The following is a 22,793-nucleotide window of genomic DNA, read 5'->3' as shown; positions in this document are numbered from 1 at the left end:
TAAGCCAGGGATACCCCTGCCAGACGGGCCACAGCTACAAATTGCATGATGGAGTTTGATTAGTAAAATACATGATGTTAGCGTCAATTAGTCAGCTACAGCACTTCCTGTGTGAAGTTTTGGTCTTAGCTCACACCTATTAGTAAGAGAATGAGGTCTGCCAACAAAGGCTCTCTATACTTTCGCCAGTCACACCAAGTGTCTCTTCCTGTATAGAGGGAGCTAAGCAGCCAGGGAGCACATTTCCCAGGAGGTTGAGGAGTGCAAGTTGTGTATAGCTTGGAAAGGGCGCTGTCAACAAAGACGGGCCTTTTGGCCTCACACGTGACCTGACAACTTCCGGGTCATGCCGTGGTAGCTTTTCTGTGGGTTATTCGGAGTGCCAGCGGTGTTTCACATGACCTCCAACACATCACATTCTTCAGCACTAATCATCAAACCCTTTTCTCTCCGTGCTCAACACACACACGCCTCATAACGGTCTGCTTACGTCACAGTGGATCATATCCATCCAAACACACAGACAAGAATGTGTTGATGACCGCTGTTTGATGTGTGAGCATTAGACCGGGTTGGGTTCGTGTCAACAGCTGAGTCATGGGGGTTAATGGAGATGAGAGGGAATACAGGGGTCTTCAATGCGGCACTCTCTCTTTCTTTCTGACCATGCATGACTGGGGACCATCATCATTAAAGCCAAGAAATTAGGCTATGAGATCACTGAGAACAGATGATAGCAATCAGTTCTCAAATCATTGAGAACATCCCAGTAAAGTGTGAGGTTATGCAATTAAACTCAGGCTGGCCAACATAATCCAAAGATAAATACCGTAAAATGGAGATTTTGGCCTATTATTCTGTATTATTATAATCTATAAAATAATACAAACACAAGTCTTGCTATTCAATAAATGTATTCACAAATTTGACAAATTATTCATTATATAATCATTTTCCAAGTGCGGTGTTTAGAGATGTCCGATGATAATAGTAATAACACTGGCATAAATGTGAGATATCGGCTCATATCAGTATAGATTTTTCTGCCGATAATGATATCGGCACACAAGTGATGACATGCTCCACAGAGTAACATGTTCAGTATGTCAACTGTGTGATCTTGGCCTGGCAGTTTGGTCCACAGGACTAGTGCAGTATCAATGCGAACCAAACGAACCGTTGGAATGACATTCTGACATTGACATGTCTCAACGTTCCCCGCCCAATCGAACAGAGTACCCCAAATGATCCCGGTGTGAATACAACCTAAAAGTGACTTCATTCACTTCTACAATGCAGCACTTTTCTTGAAAGAGATCTTATCAACTTCACCCAAACATTTTAAACAGCATAAATTACCATAAGAAGAACATGTCCACAAGGCAAATTAATTAGGAGAATGTAGATAGTGAAGCCAGAGATGAAAAAAACCTGCCAAAATGGTATCATGTTTTTTCACGGGCATGGGGTGGGGGGTATGTCATTTGCCTTTTCAAACAATTCAGGACGCCGCAGGAGACTGTGCTGACATCACACATCATTGTCTATAGTTGTCATTAATAGTATGGGGTGATAAAGATCATGTATTTGTGGAATATGTAGTGGTGTGAAAAAGTGTTTGTCCCCTTCCTGATTTCTTTGTTTTTTTTGCAAAGTTTTTATTATTAAGGGAGAAAAAAAATCCAAACCTACATGGCTTTGGGTGGGGAAAAAACTTCACTGGTTGGTTCACCCACCTGCAATCAAGCATTTGCCATAACTTGCAATGAGTCTCTTACAGCGCTCTGGAGGAATTTTGGCCCACTCATCTTTTCAGAATTGTTGTAATTCAGCCACATTGGAGGGTTTTCCAGCATGAAGCGCCTTTTTAAGGTCATGCCATAGAATCTAATTAGGATTCAGGTCAGGACTTTGACTAGGCCACTCCAAAGTCTTCATTTTGTTTTTCTTCAGCCATTCATTCAGAGGTGGACTTGCTCGTGTGTTTTGGATCATTGTCCTGCTGAAGAACCCAAGTTTGTTTCAGCTTGAGGTCACGAACCAATGGTCGGTCATTCTCCTTCACAATTTTTTGGTATACAGCAGAATTCATGGTTCCATTTATCACAGCAAGTCTCCCAGGTCTTGAAGCAGCACCACAATTTACTGTTGGTATAATTCTTTTTCTGAAATGCGACGTTACTTTTACACCAGATGTAATGGGACACACACCTTCCAAAACCTTTTTCACACAGGGCCATGCAGGTATGGATTTTTTTTCTCTCTTAATAATAAAAGGTTTCATTTAACAACTGCATTTAGTGTTCAGTTATGTTGTCATTGACTAATATTTACATTTGTTCAATGATCTGAAACATTTAAGTTTGACAAACATGCAAAAAATAAATCAGGAGGGGGGCAACGCTTTTTCACACCACTGCATATATCTGCTTCCTCACAGATCATTGTATTAGTCTGGCTGTACATGGTTCTACTCATTTAGTTGGGAAGATAAAAATCTATTATGTGCGTGTTCTGGTTATGCAGACTTGCGTTTTGAATCCAGACACATGTTGAAATGTTCTTCCATAACAAAAACGTGTAAGTTGTTCTTGTAAGTAAATGTTTGAAAGGACACAACTGCAGGCTCATGTGCACAAAACTCAAAATGTCAATCCAAAATTCATTGATGTACCAACTTTAAAACTTTCCCGTTGTCAAAATGTGAGAATATACAGTATATTTTTCTGTAATTGTTCTGCCAACACTGCAGAAACAATCATAACTGCCATACAAGTCTAAAAATAAGTTAACCGTTTATATTAAGACATAACTGAGTGTACCCGCTACTGTACTGTGAATGTAATTTGTGCAACATTCTTATACAAGTGTCAATTGCAGTTAACCACCGTGAAAGACAAAAACACAACTTGCCTTAGCTTTGACAACAAATAATGTTTATGATGATGCTGAAGCCTAATGCTTTGAGTGCGAGTGAGCTTACTTTACGTTATTTCTGGTGTCTATTCTTCTCTTTGTACTGAGCAAACAGAAGCTGGTCCTGCTTTGGAATGAGTGACGCAAAAGAAAAAAAACACAACATGTGAGCGCCTCTTGCAAAGTACCATTGCTGCCCCGTCGTGGGACGCAGTAAAACAGAGGGCATGTCTCTTGACGTAGGGACCCACGCTGTGAGGTGATAGCAGGCTCTTCCAACAAGACAACACGCCACGTAGTCAGCTGCCAACTGATGCCACTGCACAATATCTATCGCTAAGCCCGTCTCCAGCAGATTCTGCGTCAGGGATGGGGTGCAGTCAGCGTCAGTAAGGACCTGAATTTTGGTCGAGGATCAGTCTGTGTCCTTCATGGACAGCCTGATTGATCCTCGGGCTTTATGCAGGGGAAAATGTTGTTTGGGTCTACCACTTGACTCCCCCCCCCCCAAATTTCAAATCACTGTCTTACTGCAAAAATTGCCATTTTTCCATGTGAGATATAAAAGGGAGGCAGGCAGGGTGTGTTGAGGCCCTAAAAAGTATTTACATATTTACCCTCCATGTCTTTGCTTTACTCGGCGTTATTTAACATCTCCATTTATTCAGTTATTTAATTCGTATTTATTATAAACAATTGAGTCCTTTTATTTTTAGACTTTTTTTTCTTCCTTTTCTTTCACATTGCACAAGCTATATAGTGTCATTTTGTAAAAACTTCAACAGCAAAAAGTATGCGAATGAAATACTGTTAAGTGTCAACTTGTAAATTATCAGTAACTGATATGGAGAAGGGGTAAGATTAAATAAACTGTTAGGCATGTTTGAAACTAATTAACCATACCATGCCAATGCTTGCCTTTTTTTTGCCTTAATTCTAAGTTTAATTTGAGCAGGCCAGGGTTATATAAGGATGCACTTGGGTAATGTGGTGGGCTCCCACAGCTCAGAAACTTTACTTCCCAAAGCTACAACATGAAGCAGAGATATGTAACAGACTAATGGACAATTATCATGTTTTCTGGCTTTGTACACTCTCACTTGTACTTTTAGTGCAAGAGCATGACGCTTCTGCCCCAACCCCCCACCGGCAAAGAAAGAACCCGATATCTGCACTTTATTCATTATACTGCCCAAATGATAGCCCTTTTTCCCATTTCTTGGCTTTATTCATTTTAATTCATACTCTTTTTGAGCCATTTCCCTTGCTGTCCTGCTCTAGTCAGCCTATATATTCCATGCTATCTCTTAATTCCCCTGATTGGTGGAACTGAAGAAGTGTAGAAGAAATTAAAAACACTACATCTAGAAAAGTTTTTGAAAAAACTCAACTAAATTGACTCTTTGAAGGCAAAAATGCCTTATGTTCATTCTGCTTTGCTTAAATAAAAATATACCACGCCCCCCACCAATCATCCTTGTATTTAATGCGAGTGCTGGTGGAGGGGTGGCATTGCCAAAAGGCAGCTCATCAAAGCATATTTTAAAAATAAGACGGGTTTTAGTCCCCCTGTTTCTTTCCATGGTAGATAACACAATGTTAATTGTTACAATGGATGACAGCATTCTCTATTTTCAGCACCTGTCCAGTTGGTCTTAAATGGGCAAAGCCACATAGATGAAAGGCAATATGACTGCAATTGTTAAAGTATGTTTGAGAGACAGCCAAGAGACAGACCCCCAAATTGGGCCAAAACAAAGCAGTCTGTGTGGCGTTTGTGTGTGCATTTAGGGGCAGCAGGGATGGGAGATGTCAACATTTTGTCTTCCAAGTTCCATTTGCATAATATCCATTCCTCATTAGCTACAAAAAGAAGACAGACAAGCTTACACAAAACTCAGCTTGATGAGGGAACAATAGTGGCCTGACGGGTCACTGTGCGGGATAATTTTTTATTTAAAAAAAAAAAAAAAAAAAAAAAAAAAAATCACATTTAAGTGTTTTGTCAGGTAGTTCTGAAAAGTGCAACTATACTCTGCTTTGTAACATGCTTAACAGATCAAGCAATATCAAAAAAACACAGTTCCCTTCAAGTCCCTCATCAAAACAAAACAGATAACAAGCACAAAGGACACTGGACATCACAATGATTAATGCTTGCAGGTCATGCAACATCAACAAGCTGGCGAAACGCCTTTCACTTCATCAGAGCTATAGTGTTATAGAGACATAGTCGTCCGTCGCATCACTGATCACAGCTTCACTCTATCATGGTTTTTCAAAGATATATTCATTGTTAAATCACACTGTTTCGTGGTTGAATACGGCCTATTATTTGTAAAAAAAAAAAAAAATAAAAAAAAACATTTTTTAAAGCATATTTAAGAAAATGTTTCTATTTTTTTTCTTAAACATTTTCAAGCAACAAAATGGCTAAATGAACTAAAACTAAAATACAAATATAAGGCATTCAGAAGATGCATTCTAAAACTTTAAGCTATGTAATATTCTACACTGGTCACTAGGTGTCAGTGATGTTCCTGTAATGACGCACACAACCATCAGACTTGATCGCAAAAAAAAAAAAAAAAAAAAAAAAAGGCTTTTATTGCAGGTTTGAATGATTTCACCACAGGCACAATAATAATAATAACACAATAATCAAAAAAATCAGAGAGGCTACTGCTGTGGCCATACTCCACTAGCTAAAATTCAACTTTGAACCCACAATGTCACTTCCTGTCCTCCACATGCTACACACACAATCTTTGATTATGTCTCCTATATTGGGTAATACGAGTGCCTATAGTGTGTTATTTTAGGTCTAGAGGACTCTAATAATGTTAAAAAACATATTTTGAAGGTCATAAAAAGGGTTTCTATGCTCTAACTACAAAAATATTTGATTTATAAATAATAAATCGCACTTTGTGGAAATTCACTTATCCAACCAATTAACTGCTATAAACGAGGGATTACTGTCTAGCATTTTTACCAATGTTGAGTGACCTCAGTTTCCAATTTAGAAGAAGAAGCAACAAAATACACCAGAAACCTGAAAATTTAAATCTTGTGAAAAAACATGATTGTAAGCAATTACACACAGCTGGCTGAGGGGCAGGTGTAGCAGAAAAGCGCTGATCTGTGGGTGAATAAGAACGTGGGACAGCAGACAAAGATGGATGATGGATGGTATTGATACAGGCGGCAGAAGCCCTGCTTTATCTGGGCAGCACAAGCCAGACCTGCCCGGGTGATGGGTAGGCTGTCAGCCCTTTGTTTATGACCACCACCCATCTCTCATTTCTTATATGCCCGAAAAGCTAAGATCACTCAAAACTTCCTCACCGCTCTATATCTCTTCATCTGTGACTTAACTCCTTTTATATTTGGATTTGACAAAAGCTGCTTTCTTCCAACAAGTTTGTTTTAGACGAATGGTTGCAAACACAGAACACATAAAAGTTGTGGTGGTTGGCACACGATATATAGCAAAAAATATAGTTTCTACAATTTATAATGTTGATAATTTCATATGTAGAAGTCAACAGACAAGGAGAGACAAGTGTGAGAAGCCAAGAAGAGACTGCAGATAGAAGACCTAATCCAACTACAGTATATCCCCACGAGTAGGACGCTTCCAATTAACGATGGGTTGGTTTATCAGTCTCCAATGGGTGATTTCTGTTTTTAATCATTTTTTTCCTCTACATGGTTTTCTCTCCCTCTATCAGTCTTTCCCGTTCTTATCATCTTAACCCCCCTCCCCCCGCCTTATTTCCCACCCCATCCATGTTGAACGCTGCCGTTTCGCCATGTTCCAGTGAAGCCACAGTCAGTGGTTTTACATGCACCGAATCAGTCACATTCCCTACATTGTTTGGTTTCTCCATTTTCACAGTCCCTGTTTACGTGCACTTTTATCTATTTCGATGGATGCCAAATGCTGTGTGCCGCCGATACGCTAGGGGGCGATTGTGGTCATTTCAACTTTTTTTTTTTACTACATTATGTGGGTAGAAGAAGAGAATGCTACATGCCAATCACGGTCACTTACATAAACATGGGGTCGAACGAATAAGAATGTTCCACAGCTCTTTGTTGTTGGTCACATAATGTATCTTTACAGTAAATGACATCTGCTTTGGTTTTTGTCGTTACGATGCTACTCAGAGGCAAAGAAAAAAAATTCCTTCCTTTGGCCGACTATTTAAAAACAAACATTCCCGCTACGCAGTGAATTATTTTGAATTTATGGATTAACCGTCAATTACGTTGTTTAAAGACAGGCAGGCAGAGAATGCTTTTTATGTTATCTATCGCTGTTATTGTTGGTGTCTACTTATCCCTGACTGTTTTAATTCAATTGTGAATACGAGACACTGTATGAAAACCAAGGCAAAACTCTGGTGGAAAATTTGTAACGGAAACCAAATCATACAAAAACCGAGGTTTGACTTTGCAGTTGAAATATCGCTCACTCACGCCATCGCGGTTTTTCAAAAATGAATGAATGATCGCTGTTTCATGGTTGAATAGGGCCTATTAGTTTTTAAAAAATGTGTAATTAAGCAAATTGTACTTGTTTTTGGTCTAACTTAAGCATTTTTAAGCATAAAATTGGCTAAATGAACTAACTAAATGAAATAAAAATACTAATACAAGGCATTCTAAATTTGAATGAAGCACTGTATTCTGCATTGACCACTATGCGTCAGTGATTGTTTGGTGAGACAGGCACTAGACTTGTCACTAAGGTTCCCTAGGCAAGACATTTACTGTGACACTGCCCGAGCAAGAGCTTTATTTACGTCTTAAATGGCTTAATTACTCATATTTTTCGACTATATTGGGTAATACGAGTGTAAAGCCATTTAAAGCCGCCATTACAGTTAGGGGTGTCACAAGACACTCAGTTCACGAGATGAGTCGCACATGAGACTGGGTCTACAAGAACCAGACGAGACGAGATTGCAGATTGCAGATTAACATTACTTTTAAGCAAAGTACAATGAAAAATAATTTAAAAATATATGACAATGGATTGCAAGCTACCAATATAATTTCTATTATGTTGCACTCTCTGCACTCTGTGTGTATGCTACTGGCCCCGCCTCCACCCACTGAGACTCTATGACAAAAGGGCTCACTCCATTAATGCCGTTGTTCTGTGGAACAAACGCACCAAGTGGCTGAAGCCAGTGCACAAAGTGAAACCTCTTCCTGCCTGTTTGGAGGCGAGAGACGAAGAAAGACATGCATGCACATAATACGTATATTGAGGCTGGCCGAATTACCCAGTTCATTTTCATTTATTGTGTAATTAATTAATTTATCTTGTCACTCCCCTAATTACAATACATTGATGTATAGTACGCTGGGGGTACGCTGTACAGAAAAACACAACAAGGCACTGCTAATGTGTGAGTCTATGTTATCTTATTTATGTCTAATAAGTCTTACTTTCTCTAATTATATTTACTATATTGGGTAATACAGATGTGAAGGTCACTATATGGGTGTTATTGCAGAAGATTGTAAAGCCATTGTAAAGCCATAACTACAAAAATATGGCATTTATTAATGTTCTCCACTGAACTGAGTGTAATTGCAAACCCCAAATTTGTTTGTGTTTCCACTTTGGGACGTACAATACATAAATAACATGACATCACACCACCACAACGAAGAATGCGACAAGACCCATAAGCAAAACACATCGTAATCACTTATCACTCCATTCCAATTTCTGCAAAGAGGTGATGATTCACTTGCTTATGATACCATTACTTTGTTGCCATAGTAACAAATGGGAGCTGATGTGTAGTTGAAGATGTGGTGCAAATTTCTTTAATTGAACTAACAGCTCACGCTACTTTAATGGTTCATGTCAATCACCTTTTCCCTGATGGTGTGTGTGAATTTCAGTGTTCTGTGCAAAACAGAGTTCATGCACAAGTGTGTGCCGAGACCCAATGCTGCCTCCTCTGGTCAAGGTGCCTTGTGCTTTTGTGAGTCAGGCAGTTATCTCTGTCCGTGAGGTCGCCCACTGCCTCATGAACAGCAGAACACCAGGCATACCAATCTTGCAAGCCGAGCAACGTGTGCGAGTAGGTTGTTGCTAGCCACATCCTCTTGGGTGGGCTATAACTCATCTCAAGGCAAGGATAGGGTCTTATCTCAGTCCCCTTCCACAGGCCCGCCTGCCGCCTGCTCTGTCTTAGGAAAGGATTTTCTGGTGCCCAGTGTGTGAGTTATAGATGGGGTTAAGGTGACGGAGTAGGCCTGTCTGTTTGAGTTGTCTTACTGGATTTATGTCTGGATGTGAAGAGGAATGTGAAGGTGCGTACATTTATACAGCAAGTGCATGAGTTTATAACTGAGATTGATATACTCGAATTGTGCCAGCTCATCTTCATATATCTCATCTCATAAGGCAAACTATTATTGTCATAAGTTATTTAAACATGTGAAGGGCATCTTTACAGTTGCATCTGAGCTTTGCCCCTCCCTCTTCCACACACATCCCTATATGCATCCCTCCACCCTTCTACCCCAACCACACCGCCTCTCTCTGTCATCTCGGCCTATCAATCAAAAATGTATTAAGTCCAGAGTCGGGCCGATCAAAGGCAGAATTCCTGGGAGAAGAGCAGATAAGGCCTATCTCATTAATAAGTGCTTTACCATCGTAGAAGCCTGTGCGCCTCGCCACACCCTGCCTGCCTCCCTTTGATATCTAATTATCCATCCGTTACATTCTGTCAGAGAAGGAGAAGAGGAAAGACTCACAGTGTCATCACAACCAAATGCTGTTGCTTGAGTGGATCAGGATCGGAACGTCTACCAAACACATCACGACACACAGAAAATCCAAATGTGCAGAAAGTGGCACATGTAAACAAATGCAAATAAGATATTTTCCAAGAGAGACTGGGCTCAGGTTTGCATGGAATACCCTCCAGATACAGTGTCAAGCAGATAGATGGGAAGCAGGATGTATTTTATTACTTCTAGTTTGGATAGACTTTACACACACATACCAGCCTACAAAAAAAAAAAAAAACTCACAAGACTCCCTTTTTGATATGAAATGTAGGCACAATAAGCGCAAAGAGCACTACAAAAAGCTGATGATGAATAAGGCAATTAAGAGAAAAGGAAAAAACAAGAAATAAAGCAAGCAAGGTAAATACTCAGCACAGGGGAGGGACAATGTATAAAAGGAGTGGAAGTATAACGAAGGTGAAAATTAATGGACAAAGGCTGAAGAATAATAGATGAAGGGGGAAAGAACAGGCAAACTAGAGAAATGGGAAGGAATGGGAAATGAGGAGAGAAAGACTAGGGCATTCTTTTCCCTTCTCTCCTTGGTTTTCTGTAAGAGTAGCTCAGGAAGATAAGGCTAAAAAGGTCCGTCAGTCTGTTGTGGAACAATCCGTTCTGTGTCTCTCCCCTTTCTCTCTCTCAAGATGCTGCCTTTCTCTCTGTCTAATGGCACAACTCGGATTTCCAGTGATGCCTCTTGTGATATGGCTCATCTCTGGTGGCATGGTTTACTGACATCACTTGTCCAATACAATACACTTTCATACCATAAAGTCAGAACAAGCGTCAAGATGACAAAAAAAAAAAAAACAAAAAAAAAACCTCTGCAAATACTTTGGGCTATGTCTCCTTTAAAGAGCAAAAACTTCAAAACAGTGTCATTTTGATATAAAGCATGACTTTTATTCAGAGAAACATTCAAAGGCTGAAATTATGTCTTCATAGCTATTCAAACCTTTGTCTGTAATCTCTCACAGCAGAGCCGGGAGACAAACACAAACTGAGGATTTACAAGAACAAAACCAACACGAAACACAGAACCACATGCTTAACAAAGACTCCAAAGTCTAACTCCCCATCCTATGTCCTATTCCAAAAGAGACCTTCATCTGTAGGCATTCTTGCTATAAAGAGACTTTCTTAACGAGGAGAAAGGAGGCGTGTCAAAGATATGGGTCACAATGTTTACAAAGGCGACTTTTAATCCAATTATAGTGTATCCCCGCTTTTATTCCCCGTTTCATGGGATTAAAATAAAATGAAACATAATAAAATACAATTAATTTATGGGTGAGTAATATACTTTGTTGTTTTGTAGGGATGGGTTCAAGGAAGTCTAAGGAGACTTAAATACTTTGACTTAAGTGTGCTTTTTGCAGGAGATTTTCATCAAAATAATGCCCGACTAACGCAGACTATTAAAACAGTTGACTTTATTGGTTAATTTATAAGCATGTCTGCGTACTAATTTATCTGTAAATTGTCAGATGCACCTATATGCTTCTCTCACCACCTCTCCTTGTCTGTCTGACCTGTTGTGAAGCTGCCTGAGGGTTTAAATAACTGTCTGGTGCCAGTCTGCCTCACCCCAAGGCCTTGCGGGAGATGAAGAAGAGGTCAGATATTTGTGTGTGTGTGTGTGTGTGTGTCTATGCAAATAAAAAATGTGAGAATGGGTGGAAAGAGAAACATATTTCAGTCATGGGACCCAAAAGACTACACAGCAGGATATATTGTGATCTTTATTGATCAATACATGTTAAAGGCAATCACAGTAACGGCATGAAAAAATCTCTCTCCCCTAAAGGGGACAAGACAGAAAATAATTGAAATATCAAATCCACGCAATATTAACAGAAGGAGAAAGCACTGGCTCCGTCAGGCCCTCACATTACTAGCCCCGGATCCCATGTCTTCTATATCCAGACTTTATCCATCTTGAGTTTCTGAAGTCGGAAGAACAAAAATCACATTAAATCTGTGAGCACAGTGACCATCTAGCTAAAATGTTTAGGCCGAGGCGCTCTAAAGTTTGGTTGTACTCTACTTCAAAAAATGCAGACTAAGCCACCTGCAACAAGTGCTCGAAGGTGATATTGTGCAAGTAGCGTCTTGTAAACAACTTTATTTTGCTCAATTGATACACAACTCTTGCATGTTGGAATAATTAGCAACATTGCCACAATCGTGTATCGGTTATCACCTTTGGCTCATATTGTGAAGAATGTATGCACTGTTCCACAGTGTTTACATGCGGGGATAGAGACTGATGCGACGGGAGACTCTCGTGTAACAGCAGTCTTCTTCCACTGTGGAACAAATACGCAACAATGGACAGGCGAGAGTGCGTACTGATACGAACGGAGAGAAAATAACGCAAAGCGACTGAGACTAAGTGCGTGTTAATCACTGTTGATGCACTACACTGCTGATGGGGATGTCATACAACTTCATGTCAAAAAATCCAAACTATCCCTTTAAAGTACTGTCAAATATTGCAAATGTTGTTCTGTTTTGCTGTGATAATTATGACAATTTGTTGTGAATTTTATTAAATATCGGTGAAGTTATTACTTAGCTTTAATTTTATTTATATTATTGAAATACTGTATTTAATTCACTATTGTCTTCAACTTGGATGTCACAAAATTCTGTGAAAATTAAAAAGGCGTTTTTTTTTTACTAAATGTGCGTGTTTTCCTTTTGTTTAAAGTACAAGCTTGGGCACCGTTCAAGCACAGGCATGTTTCACAGTACAGATTTGGCACCGGAATCGTATGATATGTAAACGATACCCAACCGTAATTTCTACAGATGTGTCATCAGCCCTGATGCTCAGATGTCAGAGCAATGTTTCTGTCAAAATGTTTAAGTTAAGAGTATTGCCTATTTATGTCTCTGCAGTTTGAAGAAGGCTTTTGGATGAAAGGTGAAACGAGAACAGTCCAGTTGCATCAATTCAACCTTTGCGGATTACCACGATCTGGATGACTTAGAATCTCCACAGACACAACACACTAAACTGGTTTGTCTACCTGATACCTTGCCAATCCAACATTGCTAGGTGCAAGACAAGATTGGTAACCTACAAGAAGATGAAAGAGAGGTTAACTTGCAGGGTTGAACCTCTTTGAATGCCGACCACAGCCAAAGGGGTTGCCCACCTGGGTGGCACTGATTTGCACGGATCTGGTTGTCATTTAGTTTGGTAGACACTAAGAAAGTCTTCATTTACTTTTCTGTTCCCAGGATATGTTGGCTAACATGGTTTGGAAGGGGTGACGAGGAGGTCAGGGGGGCTCCAGTCGACTGTGCCCTGAGGAGGAATCCTGGGGTGGGATAGCAGAGTAGTAGTTAAAGGGAGGGGTTATTCCACTGGGACTGGTGCCCCTCCCAAATCAAAAATAAACAAACAGCGGTCCTCTGATCTAATCTGGTTAAACTAAAACCCTCCAAACAGGCCGCCTAAAGCAGCTACTATACTGGACACTGGCTTGTCATGTGCACAATCAAAGCCCGAGAGAAAACTATTTTTGTGTTTTTGCTCACAATTGAGTGAGTTCCATTTAAGATTCTGATGTGCAGCACTTAGAATTAAAGTTCTCTGCTTTGAACAAGCATTTATCAAATAGTTTGTAAATGAATGCTTACAGATGTCACACAAGGGCTACTGCTGTAAAAACTACAACGAATACATACATTAACGCTGGTCAGTAATGTTTGTACACATAACAGAGGAACACAGCCAGGATTGTTACGCAGGCTTCTTGCCAGAGAAAGTCAACATGTTTGGCTCATTTAAATCTCACCCTAAACATTCTCTCCCTGTGTATTGAACAGCTTTCTACGGTTTGGACAAACTTGATGAACAGACATCGCAGTGCATCAAACAATGCGAAACAAATTCTCTTCTCTCTGCACAATGTTCTGTCAGCTGACCGGTGAGAGACGATGAGGGTGAGATTAGACCAATCAGGGGTCACGCTCAGGTTATCACAACCAGTCGAAAACTAAAACAGATGGAAAACATATTCCAGTACATCTACTGTCGGACTCATATCTTTCGGGCCCGTACTCTCCTGCTCCACTGGACAGGAAGAATGTTAGATTTTGTTCTGATTTGGAATTCTAGGTCATGTAGCATTGACGGCCACAGTAATCATCTTTTTCCGTGGACATTTGATTTTATGCAATCATGAGCCATCTTTAATTTACATAAATTCCTCGAACACATTCCCAAAAATAGAAAAATGCACTTACTTTATGAATCACTTCAGGTGCCTGCTGTGATTGTGCGTTTGATGTTGATGTAACACATTGTACAAACAGGAGGGTGATATGATACATTTACAAAAAATAAACATCTCCAGTCTCTGTTGTCACAAGAACAAACATTTGTTGAGCAAATTTAGATTTGCCCAAATGTCAATCCTCATCTGTTATGATGCCCTTGTTTGTTTTCCACTTGCTTTGCCGTTTTTTTGTTATTATTATCATTCCATCTGGAATTCAGCTCCCATTTGTGATAGACGAAAGGCCTCTCTACGGCTCTTTCACTCCCTCCTTCACTCTCCTTTCACCAAGATGTTGATCAACGGCGCTATTGCACGAGGACACGAGACTCTTGTCACGATGGAAAAACAAAAACAAGGCAGATGAGATAAAATGATGGAAATATGTACAATGTCTTATCACAGATGCTAATTGTTTCCGTGTGGGAGGGGTGGGTGATGGTGGAGGGGTGCACACGAGGGAGAGAAAGAGGAACTTGAGAATATCCTGCATGTGCCTTTGGCCTGCGCCTGACTTCAGAGCTAAGCCCTCTCTCAAGAGAGGGTCAACACCAGGTTCAACTTTTCACCTCGGCAGCACTAGAGAAGACACTAAATACCAAGGATTACACCACGGCGCGCTGCAATATTGTCTGGCCTTCCACTGTGTTTTAGAAGACACAGAACTTTTAAAACCTTCACTAATGCAAGGCAAATAAAATGGGAATCCATCACCATGAAATAGTGCATTTGCTCAAACACCATCATTAGCTTGCTTAAACTGCATTATTAATGAATTTTAACCACCTGTATTTAATTACATTACAGTATATAATATATATATATATATATATAGAGAGAGAGAGAGAGAAAGAGAGAGAGAGAGCTATTATTATATAACAATGTAATCTGTAAATGAATAAATTATATTAATACACACACACACACACACACACACACACACACACATATGTATACACAGACATGACATATACATATCTATACACACACACACACACACACACACACACATATATACAGTATATATATATACACACACAGTATATATATATATGTATATATATATATATATTAAAAAAAAACAATATTTAAGAATTTATATTGTTAAATATTGGGTTATATGTATGTATTAATATAATTTATTCATTTCCAGATTACATTGTTACTTTTAAACCTAATTAATATATAATGTATAAAGTATTTGAATAATTGAAAATGAACAGACTACTATAGTGTTAAAATAATTGAGAATGAATCGACTCAGACTTTAATATTACTGTATAATACACCTCTTTTACACAGGACCTAACGTGAGGCAAAGACTCGTGAAAAGTTGCTTGATGTGACATGTTGTCGTTTACTACAGACTCTGCAGACAGTGATAGTGTGACAACTGAAACATGGTTTCTATTAACGGCACTGAGAATGCAGGCATGTACAAAACTTTTCTCCCTTTAAAAGCACACAATTTAGAAAGTAAAAATGCATAATATGTGTCTTAAATATGCATTGTAAAGCAGTGATTCATGTAATAAAACTACCACTTCAACTTTAGTCAAATGAAATACATGAGCACTACAATAAAAACGGACCACTTATTGAAGTGCCCTCTAGGAAGTGTTGTAACAGCAATGGCTAGTTAGCGAGTTCTGATATTATATTAAAAATTACAATAAATTATTTTCTGGTCCAAATAAAAGTGCATTTCACTACACAGTACGGACAATTTAGAAAACAAAAAGTAGCATTGCTCCTTGAATGTTCAGGAGTGCTAAGATTAAATTTATTCAGTTATTCCAAATTAGACTTTTACTTAAAATTTTAACAGCTCCCACCAAATCAGGATATGCACCGCCACCATGCAAATATCCTGTACCAAACAAGGTGGCATGCAGGCCACAGTGGAAGCAAGGCATGTGCTCCATGTCTGCTGATGCACTGTACTGGATATACTGTACAAGTATGTTGGCATGTGTGGGTACGGGCCTGTGCCACCACTTAGGTGAAGCTGCAGAGACGGATAGTCAGCTGGCGTCGGAGGCTGCACGGCCGTCACAACACACCACGCGTCGAGGAGTCGCATACCACATCACCCACATGTGCACACACAATGAATGCTCAGTGCTCTGTATCACGCACCAGCGGCAGCAGCAATGTGAAATATTCACACAGGGACAAAAGGTAGACAGACAAGCAGGGCAGGCGGGAACAACAGAGGGAGGGACTGAGAAAAAGGTTGAAGTGGGAATGAAATAGAAAAAAACCCCAAAACAAATTGGCAAGTAACATGGGGGCAAATGTCCGATCAAACATTGAGGTTTCAAGTTGCAGGTCATTCAGATGAAGGGAAAAGTTGCTTTGGACAGCAACAAACTACTGGAAGAGTCAACATCATGTACTGTATGTAACTTCTTACTCAAGTAAACCGTAAATCAAAGCTGCTGCTATATTGATGAGAAGCAATTACTGTAATAGGTACTAAAACTCCTGAAAAGTTCAATGTTTTGTTTGTCTGCATGAACTGTGGTGTGGTTTAGCAAAAAGTTATATTAATAACAGAACTAATAATTGAAAGGATATAAAATAAAAAATAATGAAAATGTGAAGAATATATTAGACTTATTTTTATTAATGTTATTTCTTAGGTGAAGAAATTGACTTTTTTTTAACATTTAGATTTTTTTTTCTTGCGCATTTTAGTAAAGTACTACTATGTAGTTCCGTTTTTATTCATTTAATGGATAGAACTAAAAAAAAAATGCAACAATTGAGTACATATTATGAGAGTAAGACAATAGTCTTTACCTCCAGGAGTGACTCCAGACATCAGGAACTGCAGACCTTCCGTAGCTCTCTCCCGCCCTCTGCTGGAGTACCAAGAGACGTTAAAAATTACACCATGCTTTGGCTGCACTACATCCTTATTAAAACTTCCTTCTGCTCCGGCTGACCTAATGTTTCCAACCTTAAGGGGGATCAGGGGGATGAACAGCGAAGATGTTAATATCAGCCATGTGTGAAGAGGTCGCCTGAGCATATTCAACAACCAGGCTGAACCAAATACAGTGGGGCCCTCTCAACGCATTGCCGACACTCTGAGCCTTGCACATCTGGCGTTAATCACTAACGCACACATGCAAAGAGACACACACAGGCAAACACTTTTGCAAAGATCCCCTTAAGAAAATCCCTCTCAACTCCTGAACTTCCAACATGACGGGTCAGCACACTTGCCCTGTACACACACACACACACGAACACAAATATAGCCAAGTAATAAGAGGCTACAGGCTTGAAAATGTTCTTGTTGTATTGGATAGCATATACTGTAACTTGCCATGCATTCAGAGGGAGACAAAATATTTGCATTGAATTGTAAATAATACAAATGAGCACAGAATAACCATAGTACACAAGTGGTATTAGCGCCAGGATTAAAAACAGGCTTATACCGGTACTGTCGCCACAAATGGAACATACAATGTTACATTCCCTACACACTATTTAACTTATGCATTTAACTCATGACAGTCAACACAGAAAGCATACCGGGGGATGTTTTCTAGCACCCTGGAAGCAAATTTGGGGAGTTGCAGGCAATAAGGTCATAAATGCAACTCATGAGAATCAAACATTTGGCTCTTGTGTCACAGCAGACTGCACTTAGTGACCACAGTTGCCTCCAGATGAAATGAAATGTAGGCTGGTATTGAGGCCGTTTAAGCAGGTTTTACTACGTATCTTAAAATAAAGGCTTTGCCAACTAACCATCAGTCAGCTACAGATGTGGGAAGTGTAAGTTGAACCAAGTTTTTGTACAGCCAACAGGCTAACTTAGCACGATAGCCTTTCAGGATGTGATGTGTAATGTTAGCACTGTAGCTCACATAGCTGTGGAGTGTTGCTAACATTTGTGCCATCCCCCAAACTCCTGAATATTAAGTTGTTGTATCTGATACATGGCATCTACTATGTTTGACAAGTACAGTAAAAGGTGGATCAAGTGCACAATAGCACTTCTTTGAGCAACACATTGATGGAGGCAGGTGGGGACAAACACATTCACATCAAAGCAACACATACTGTACAAAACACTGATCCGAGGGCTTACTCAAAGCAATTTTAGTCTAAATTTCTGCCTAACGGCTAAATTTCGGGCGACAACCTTCCAATACACGATTGTGGGACCTCTGAGATTTACTTCAAATTGTTGAAAAATAGTACCAAATGGGACTTTTAACACACACAAATATGACAGCATCGCATATGGGTTTCCATATGAGACTTTTGGAAAATATGAATTGAAATATATCGCCTATATTGTGACACACCTACCACTATCTTTCAGGAGAAAGTGTACAGGTAAACATTTACATAATAGGCACCTACTCATACTGAGCACATCTGTCTCCATGTTTCTTTGTTGGTTATTATCACCCCCATGGACTGCAGTACATAACATGTAGCTTGATTTGAAGAAATGACTTACCTCCCTCCATCTGTTTATTTCACTGCAGACTTTTGAACTGTTATCATTTGTTCGGTACTGTGCTGTTGTCACTCTTTGGGCGGGCTGGAATTGGATCAACCTGCCAACAAACAATCTATTAATCTGACATAGCTTTCTTGGAATGTGGATAGGGATTATTAAGCAAAATTCATCGTGTAAAAACGGAAAAGATGACTTTTAACATTAGTAATGACATGACATGACTATAGCTAGCTAGCAAGCAACTGTTCTATAGTTAATTGCAGCATTGGTCTCAATCTCCAGAGCAATTTGCACTGCAGTATGTGTGAAATTCACATGTATTTCCGTCGAAACAACTAAAGCAAACATTTTTTTTGGTGGTACTTAATGTTTGTTTCTTACTGTGTCCGCCGTTGCTGATGACGTCACCACTTCCCGCCAAAACGAACGATTCACCTGAAGCCCCTTTTTAAGCAGATGTGGTACGGCAACAGTATTGGGACAAACAAGATCGTCTCTGCAACATTTGAGAAACTGACAAGATAAAAAACGCTGCTTAATTGCTTTTATAAGTGTATATGTATTTATTGTGAAACATTTTATTTGGCCTTAATGTCTTAAATAAAAAATTTATCGCTCTACTATCTTTTCATTCACCCATTTTTTAAGACAGAACCTGTTTGTGGAATATTAAAGTAAATTATGCGCGTATGTGTGACGTCACTTCCTGCTTTAATGACACGCGCATGTATTTGTATTTATATTTGTATTTGTGTGTAGCACAAGCGCAACAACATTTTATTTTCTTGATAGTATATTTATGTTTCTAAATATATTCTATACAATAACAATTGTTGTAATGTTGATGTGATGACTTAAATGATCCATTAATGGAGAGAAGGTTTTCTGCTGTGTTTTCAAGTACTATAGTACGAATCGGAGGTTTTCAAAATGTGGCACAGTGAGCCTGTCCTCAAAGAACATAATACAGCTGGGGACTCTCCTACTCCCTGAACGATTTACTCTAGTGTGTACTTGCTCATTGTAGGACCGATTCATTGTGCCTTTAAACATAACTGAAGTTAGCTTAGCAGGTTTGATTATAATATTTTTCTTTATTTTTCTCAAAATGCTGCACCTCCCCTGAAGCCTTGGCTCACATTTTTAAAAAGATTAGTTTAAATCAGAGCACCAAGCAAAGCTTTTAAAAATGTTTTGTATGCTTTTTTTCAGCAACTGGTGTGCAGAAGATGATTGTCAGTGCAAGAATAACCCTGTATCTTCAATAGCGACATTCTGTACTCAATAAATTTAAAAGGGATCTTTTATACTCATTTTCGGGCCTTTATATTGAGTTCTGGACTGCTATAGAGCAGCTACACACGATAACCCGCACAGAAAGCTTTCTAGATCTTCCAGATTCTGCACCTCTTCCTGCAGTGTTTCCTTGGGTTTCCTGCCTCCCGCTCAAACGGTCTGTGTAATTTACTCCACACCCCCGGTGCTCCTCCAGGTACGCCTCCCGCCGAGCCCACTCCGCTGTGATTGGTCACACTCCCAATCGCTCCCGAGGACTTCCGGACAGCTGCCGAACCCCTTTTGTCCCATTATTACACAAAATAAACCCAGTTAGGACACTGACAAATTGTTTCTTACAGCTTACTCTTCTGACTCTTCAACACGACCACGTAACGTTGGAAAGGCGTCGGACTTCAGCAACAGTTTGGCGGATAGCCCAGCTTTGTATTGGCTCATGTCCACAAAACAGTCCCATGTGAAGTGCCGTTGACAGATGAGCATATTTTTCTCTTGCTGACCATTGCTCGACACCGTGAACAGAGCGAAGCAGAGCGGGGGTGCTACGCATGTCCATATAAGGAAGTCCGCGTTGCGTTGACATCAGTGGAACTCTGCGTTAAAAAAAACTCTGTAAAACACAGTGTACAGAGCCACTTCCAAATGCGCAAACCTCATTATCTGACGCGTTGGCATCGTTTAACACGAGAATACAACATTGTAACAACATTTATATGTCAGAAAAGAGGAAAAGCATAATAGGTCCCCTTTAAAGTGGAACTTTGGTGCACAATATATGTACACCCCCACCAAATAGTGTTCATTTTGTTCCTCTAAACATTCTTGATTGCATGATTTCACATATCAGTGCTCAAACATGTCTCACCTAAAAGACAGACACAAAACAATGGAACCAAAAATTTATTTTTGCACCACAACTCCTTTCCTTACTCTTTTTCATGAATTCTTGGAGTTATGAAATATAAAAAATATATATAAAAAAATAGATATACTGTGTATAAAACTGGTAAATCAACGGACTGTACCTGCAGAAATTACAACATGCTGTCATGTTATTCTCTGCTCACTGCAGCCTCTCACACAAAAATGAATTTGTGGCTCTGGTGAAATTCCACACATATATTATAGACTTAAAAAAAAAGATGTGTATGATTTTAAAAAATGTCTGGAACAATGTAATCAGAGGCTCTTCCATCAATGAGGCCAGCTCCATCATTGCCTACAAACCAGCAAGGAATATTTTCCCCGTTCATCACATCCTTGCTGAAGTCCTTCTGCCAGTGTCTGAACAGGAGATAAAACCAACACTTTATGAGGCACTTCTTTAACTTGGCAGTATGTAGTGTGTTACACACACGCTGCATACCTGGTCACATTAAGCGTCTGTCCCTTCACATACATGGTGGCGTCTGTCTTCTGCTGCAGATCTGTCACTTCAAACTCAACACCATGGTAGAACTGACCTGGGGCCATCATAGCTTTGTCATGGATATGTCATTGCTTTACTTTATTACAAATGCACTCATTATAAATGTGCATAGTTAGCCATAAACAAAAAAATTGGTTTGTACATTTTTTAAAATAAATATAATATGCAATGGGTTTCGTGATTTTGAGTGCAGCTGTATATGAATACTTCTAAAGAATGTATATATGCATATAAAAATCTGCTCTTTTACTGTGGTTCCTACCTAGCAGTCCATGAACTGAGTTGGACAAATGGTGGCTGTCCAGGGTGTAAAAACCCAAATAGTGCTGTTGATCATGACGTCTCTTCCACACTTTTGTGTGTCTGATGACCATAAATTTAATAGAGTGTCTCAGTGTGACTGTCAGGCTGCAGTTCTTTGTCAACTGGAGGTCCATACTATAGATGGAAAACAAGACAAAACAAGGTTAACGACAGAGAATATGTCATCTGAATCAAGCAAGGATAAATTGTGCAGGCAGTCAAAGCAAACTTAAGTGAGGATGTGTACAAAGGTGCGGATATGGGAATTTATTTCCACTGTGGTCACTATGGCATCACACCTCAGAATATTCTGGCATAGCCTGCCTGTTCGTCATGCAAACTAGCAAACAGACACAAACAAACAAAGACAAATCCTGGACAATTTTTTTGTATTTTTTTTTGTAAGCAGTTTGGCCTTGATGAAGCTCTGCCTTCTACTAAGTAACCTTCTAGTTATATAAAACAGGACAATCTAATGTAATCTGTGTACTCTACTGAATGTGGAAAATAAGTATACAGTAATCCCTTGTTTATCGCGGTTAACTGGTTCCATACCCAACCGTCATAAGTGAATTTCCACAGAGTAGGATTCCTTATTTATACATTATTGAATATTTTCGGAGTTTCTTACAACCTTCTACATACAGTTTTTAACATTATTAGAGCCCTCTACACATGAAATAGCACACCTGTAGTCACCTTTACACCTGTATTACCCATTATAGTAGACATACTGTAATAACCGAAAAAAGACATATTACACATAAATAAGACATAGACTCACACATTAGCATGGGGAGACTTTTGTGTATTTTTTTTCCAGAAAGCATACCTGTACTTCCTGCTATGGCTATTGTCTCATCAATGTAACATCACTGACACCTAGTGACCAGTGTAGAATACTACATATCACATCTTTGAATGCGTTTTCTGAATGCCATATATTTGTGTTTTCCTTCAGTTAGCTATTTTTATTCTTGAAAATGCTTAATTTAGGCCAACAATACATCATATTTGCTTAAATATGCATATTTGAACTTTGAACCCTGCGGCTTATACGGCGGTACGGATAATTTATGGCCATGCTCTAATCTCATCCCCTTTACTTCACACTACTACTCATTTAAACACTGTACCACTCGCAAGTCAGTGAGAAAACAGGAGGTCTTTCTATGGCAGGAACCAATCATGAGCTACAAGGGACCTCATGACGAGCTTGTCAACCCATCGGAAATCA

The 22,793-nt window shown here is 39.4% G+C and overlaps 1 protein-coding gene and 1 long non-coding RNA gene across 2 annotated transcripts in view; both read right to left on the bottom strand.

The window, feature by feature from the left end:
- Window positions 1-11,514: 11,514 nt before the first annotated feature.
- Window positions 11,515-19,017, bottom strand: LOC129186742 (uncharacterized). Its single transcript, XR_008572290.1, has 4 exons — window positions 18,910-19,017; window positions 18,526-18,625; window positions 16,842-16,903; window positions 11,515-11,690 (listed from the first exon to the last, which is right to left on the bottom strand). It is a non-coding gene; the product is annotated as an uncharacterized LOC129186742 (long non-coding RNA).
- Window positions 19,018-20,742: 1,725 nt separating this feature from the next.
- LOC129185984 (inter-alpha-trypsin inhibitor heavy chain H3-like) overlaps window positions 20,743-22,793 on the bottom strand; it is a 17,598-nt gene continuing 15,547 nt past the window's right edge. Inside the window, exons 20-22 of the mRNA XM_054783722.1 lie at window positions 21,516-21,691; window positions 21,191-21,287; window positions 20,743-21,108 (exon numbers count right to left, since the gene is read on the bottom strand). Of these exons, the coding sequence (XP_054639697.1) occupies window positions 20,979-21,108; window positions 21,191-21,287; window positions 21,516-21,691 (403 nt within the window). The 3' untranslated portion in view covers window positions 20,743-20,978. The remainder of the gene's footprint in view (window positions 21,109-21,190; window positions 21,288-21,515; window positions 21,692-22,793) is intronic.

The sequence above is a fragment of the Dunckerocampus dactyliophorus genome, chromosome 8 (assembly GCF_027744805.1).
Source record: "Dunckerocampus dactyliophorus isolate RoL2022-P2 chromosome 8, RoL_Ddac_1.1, whole genome shotgun sequence".
In the NCBI taxonomy this organism is placed as follows: domain Eukaryota; kingdom Metazoa; phylum Chordata; class Actinopteri; order Syngnathiformes; family Syngnathidae; genus Dunckerocampus; species Dunckerocampus dactyliophorus.
The sequence above is the reverse complement of the archived record's forward strand: the minus strand, read 5'-3'. Positions and strand labels throughout refer to the sequence as shown.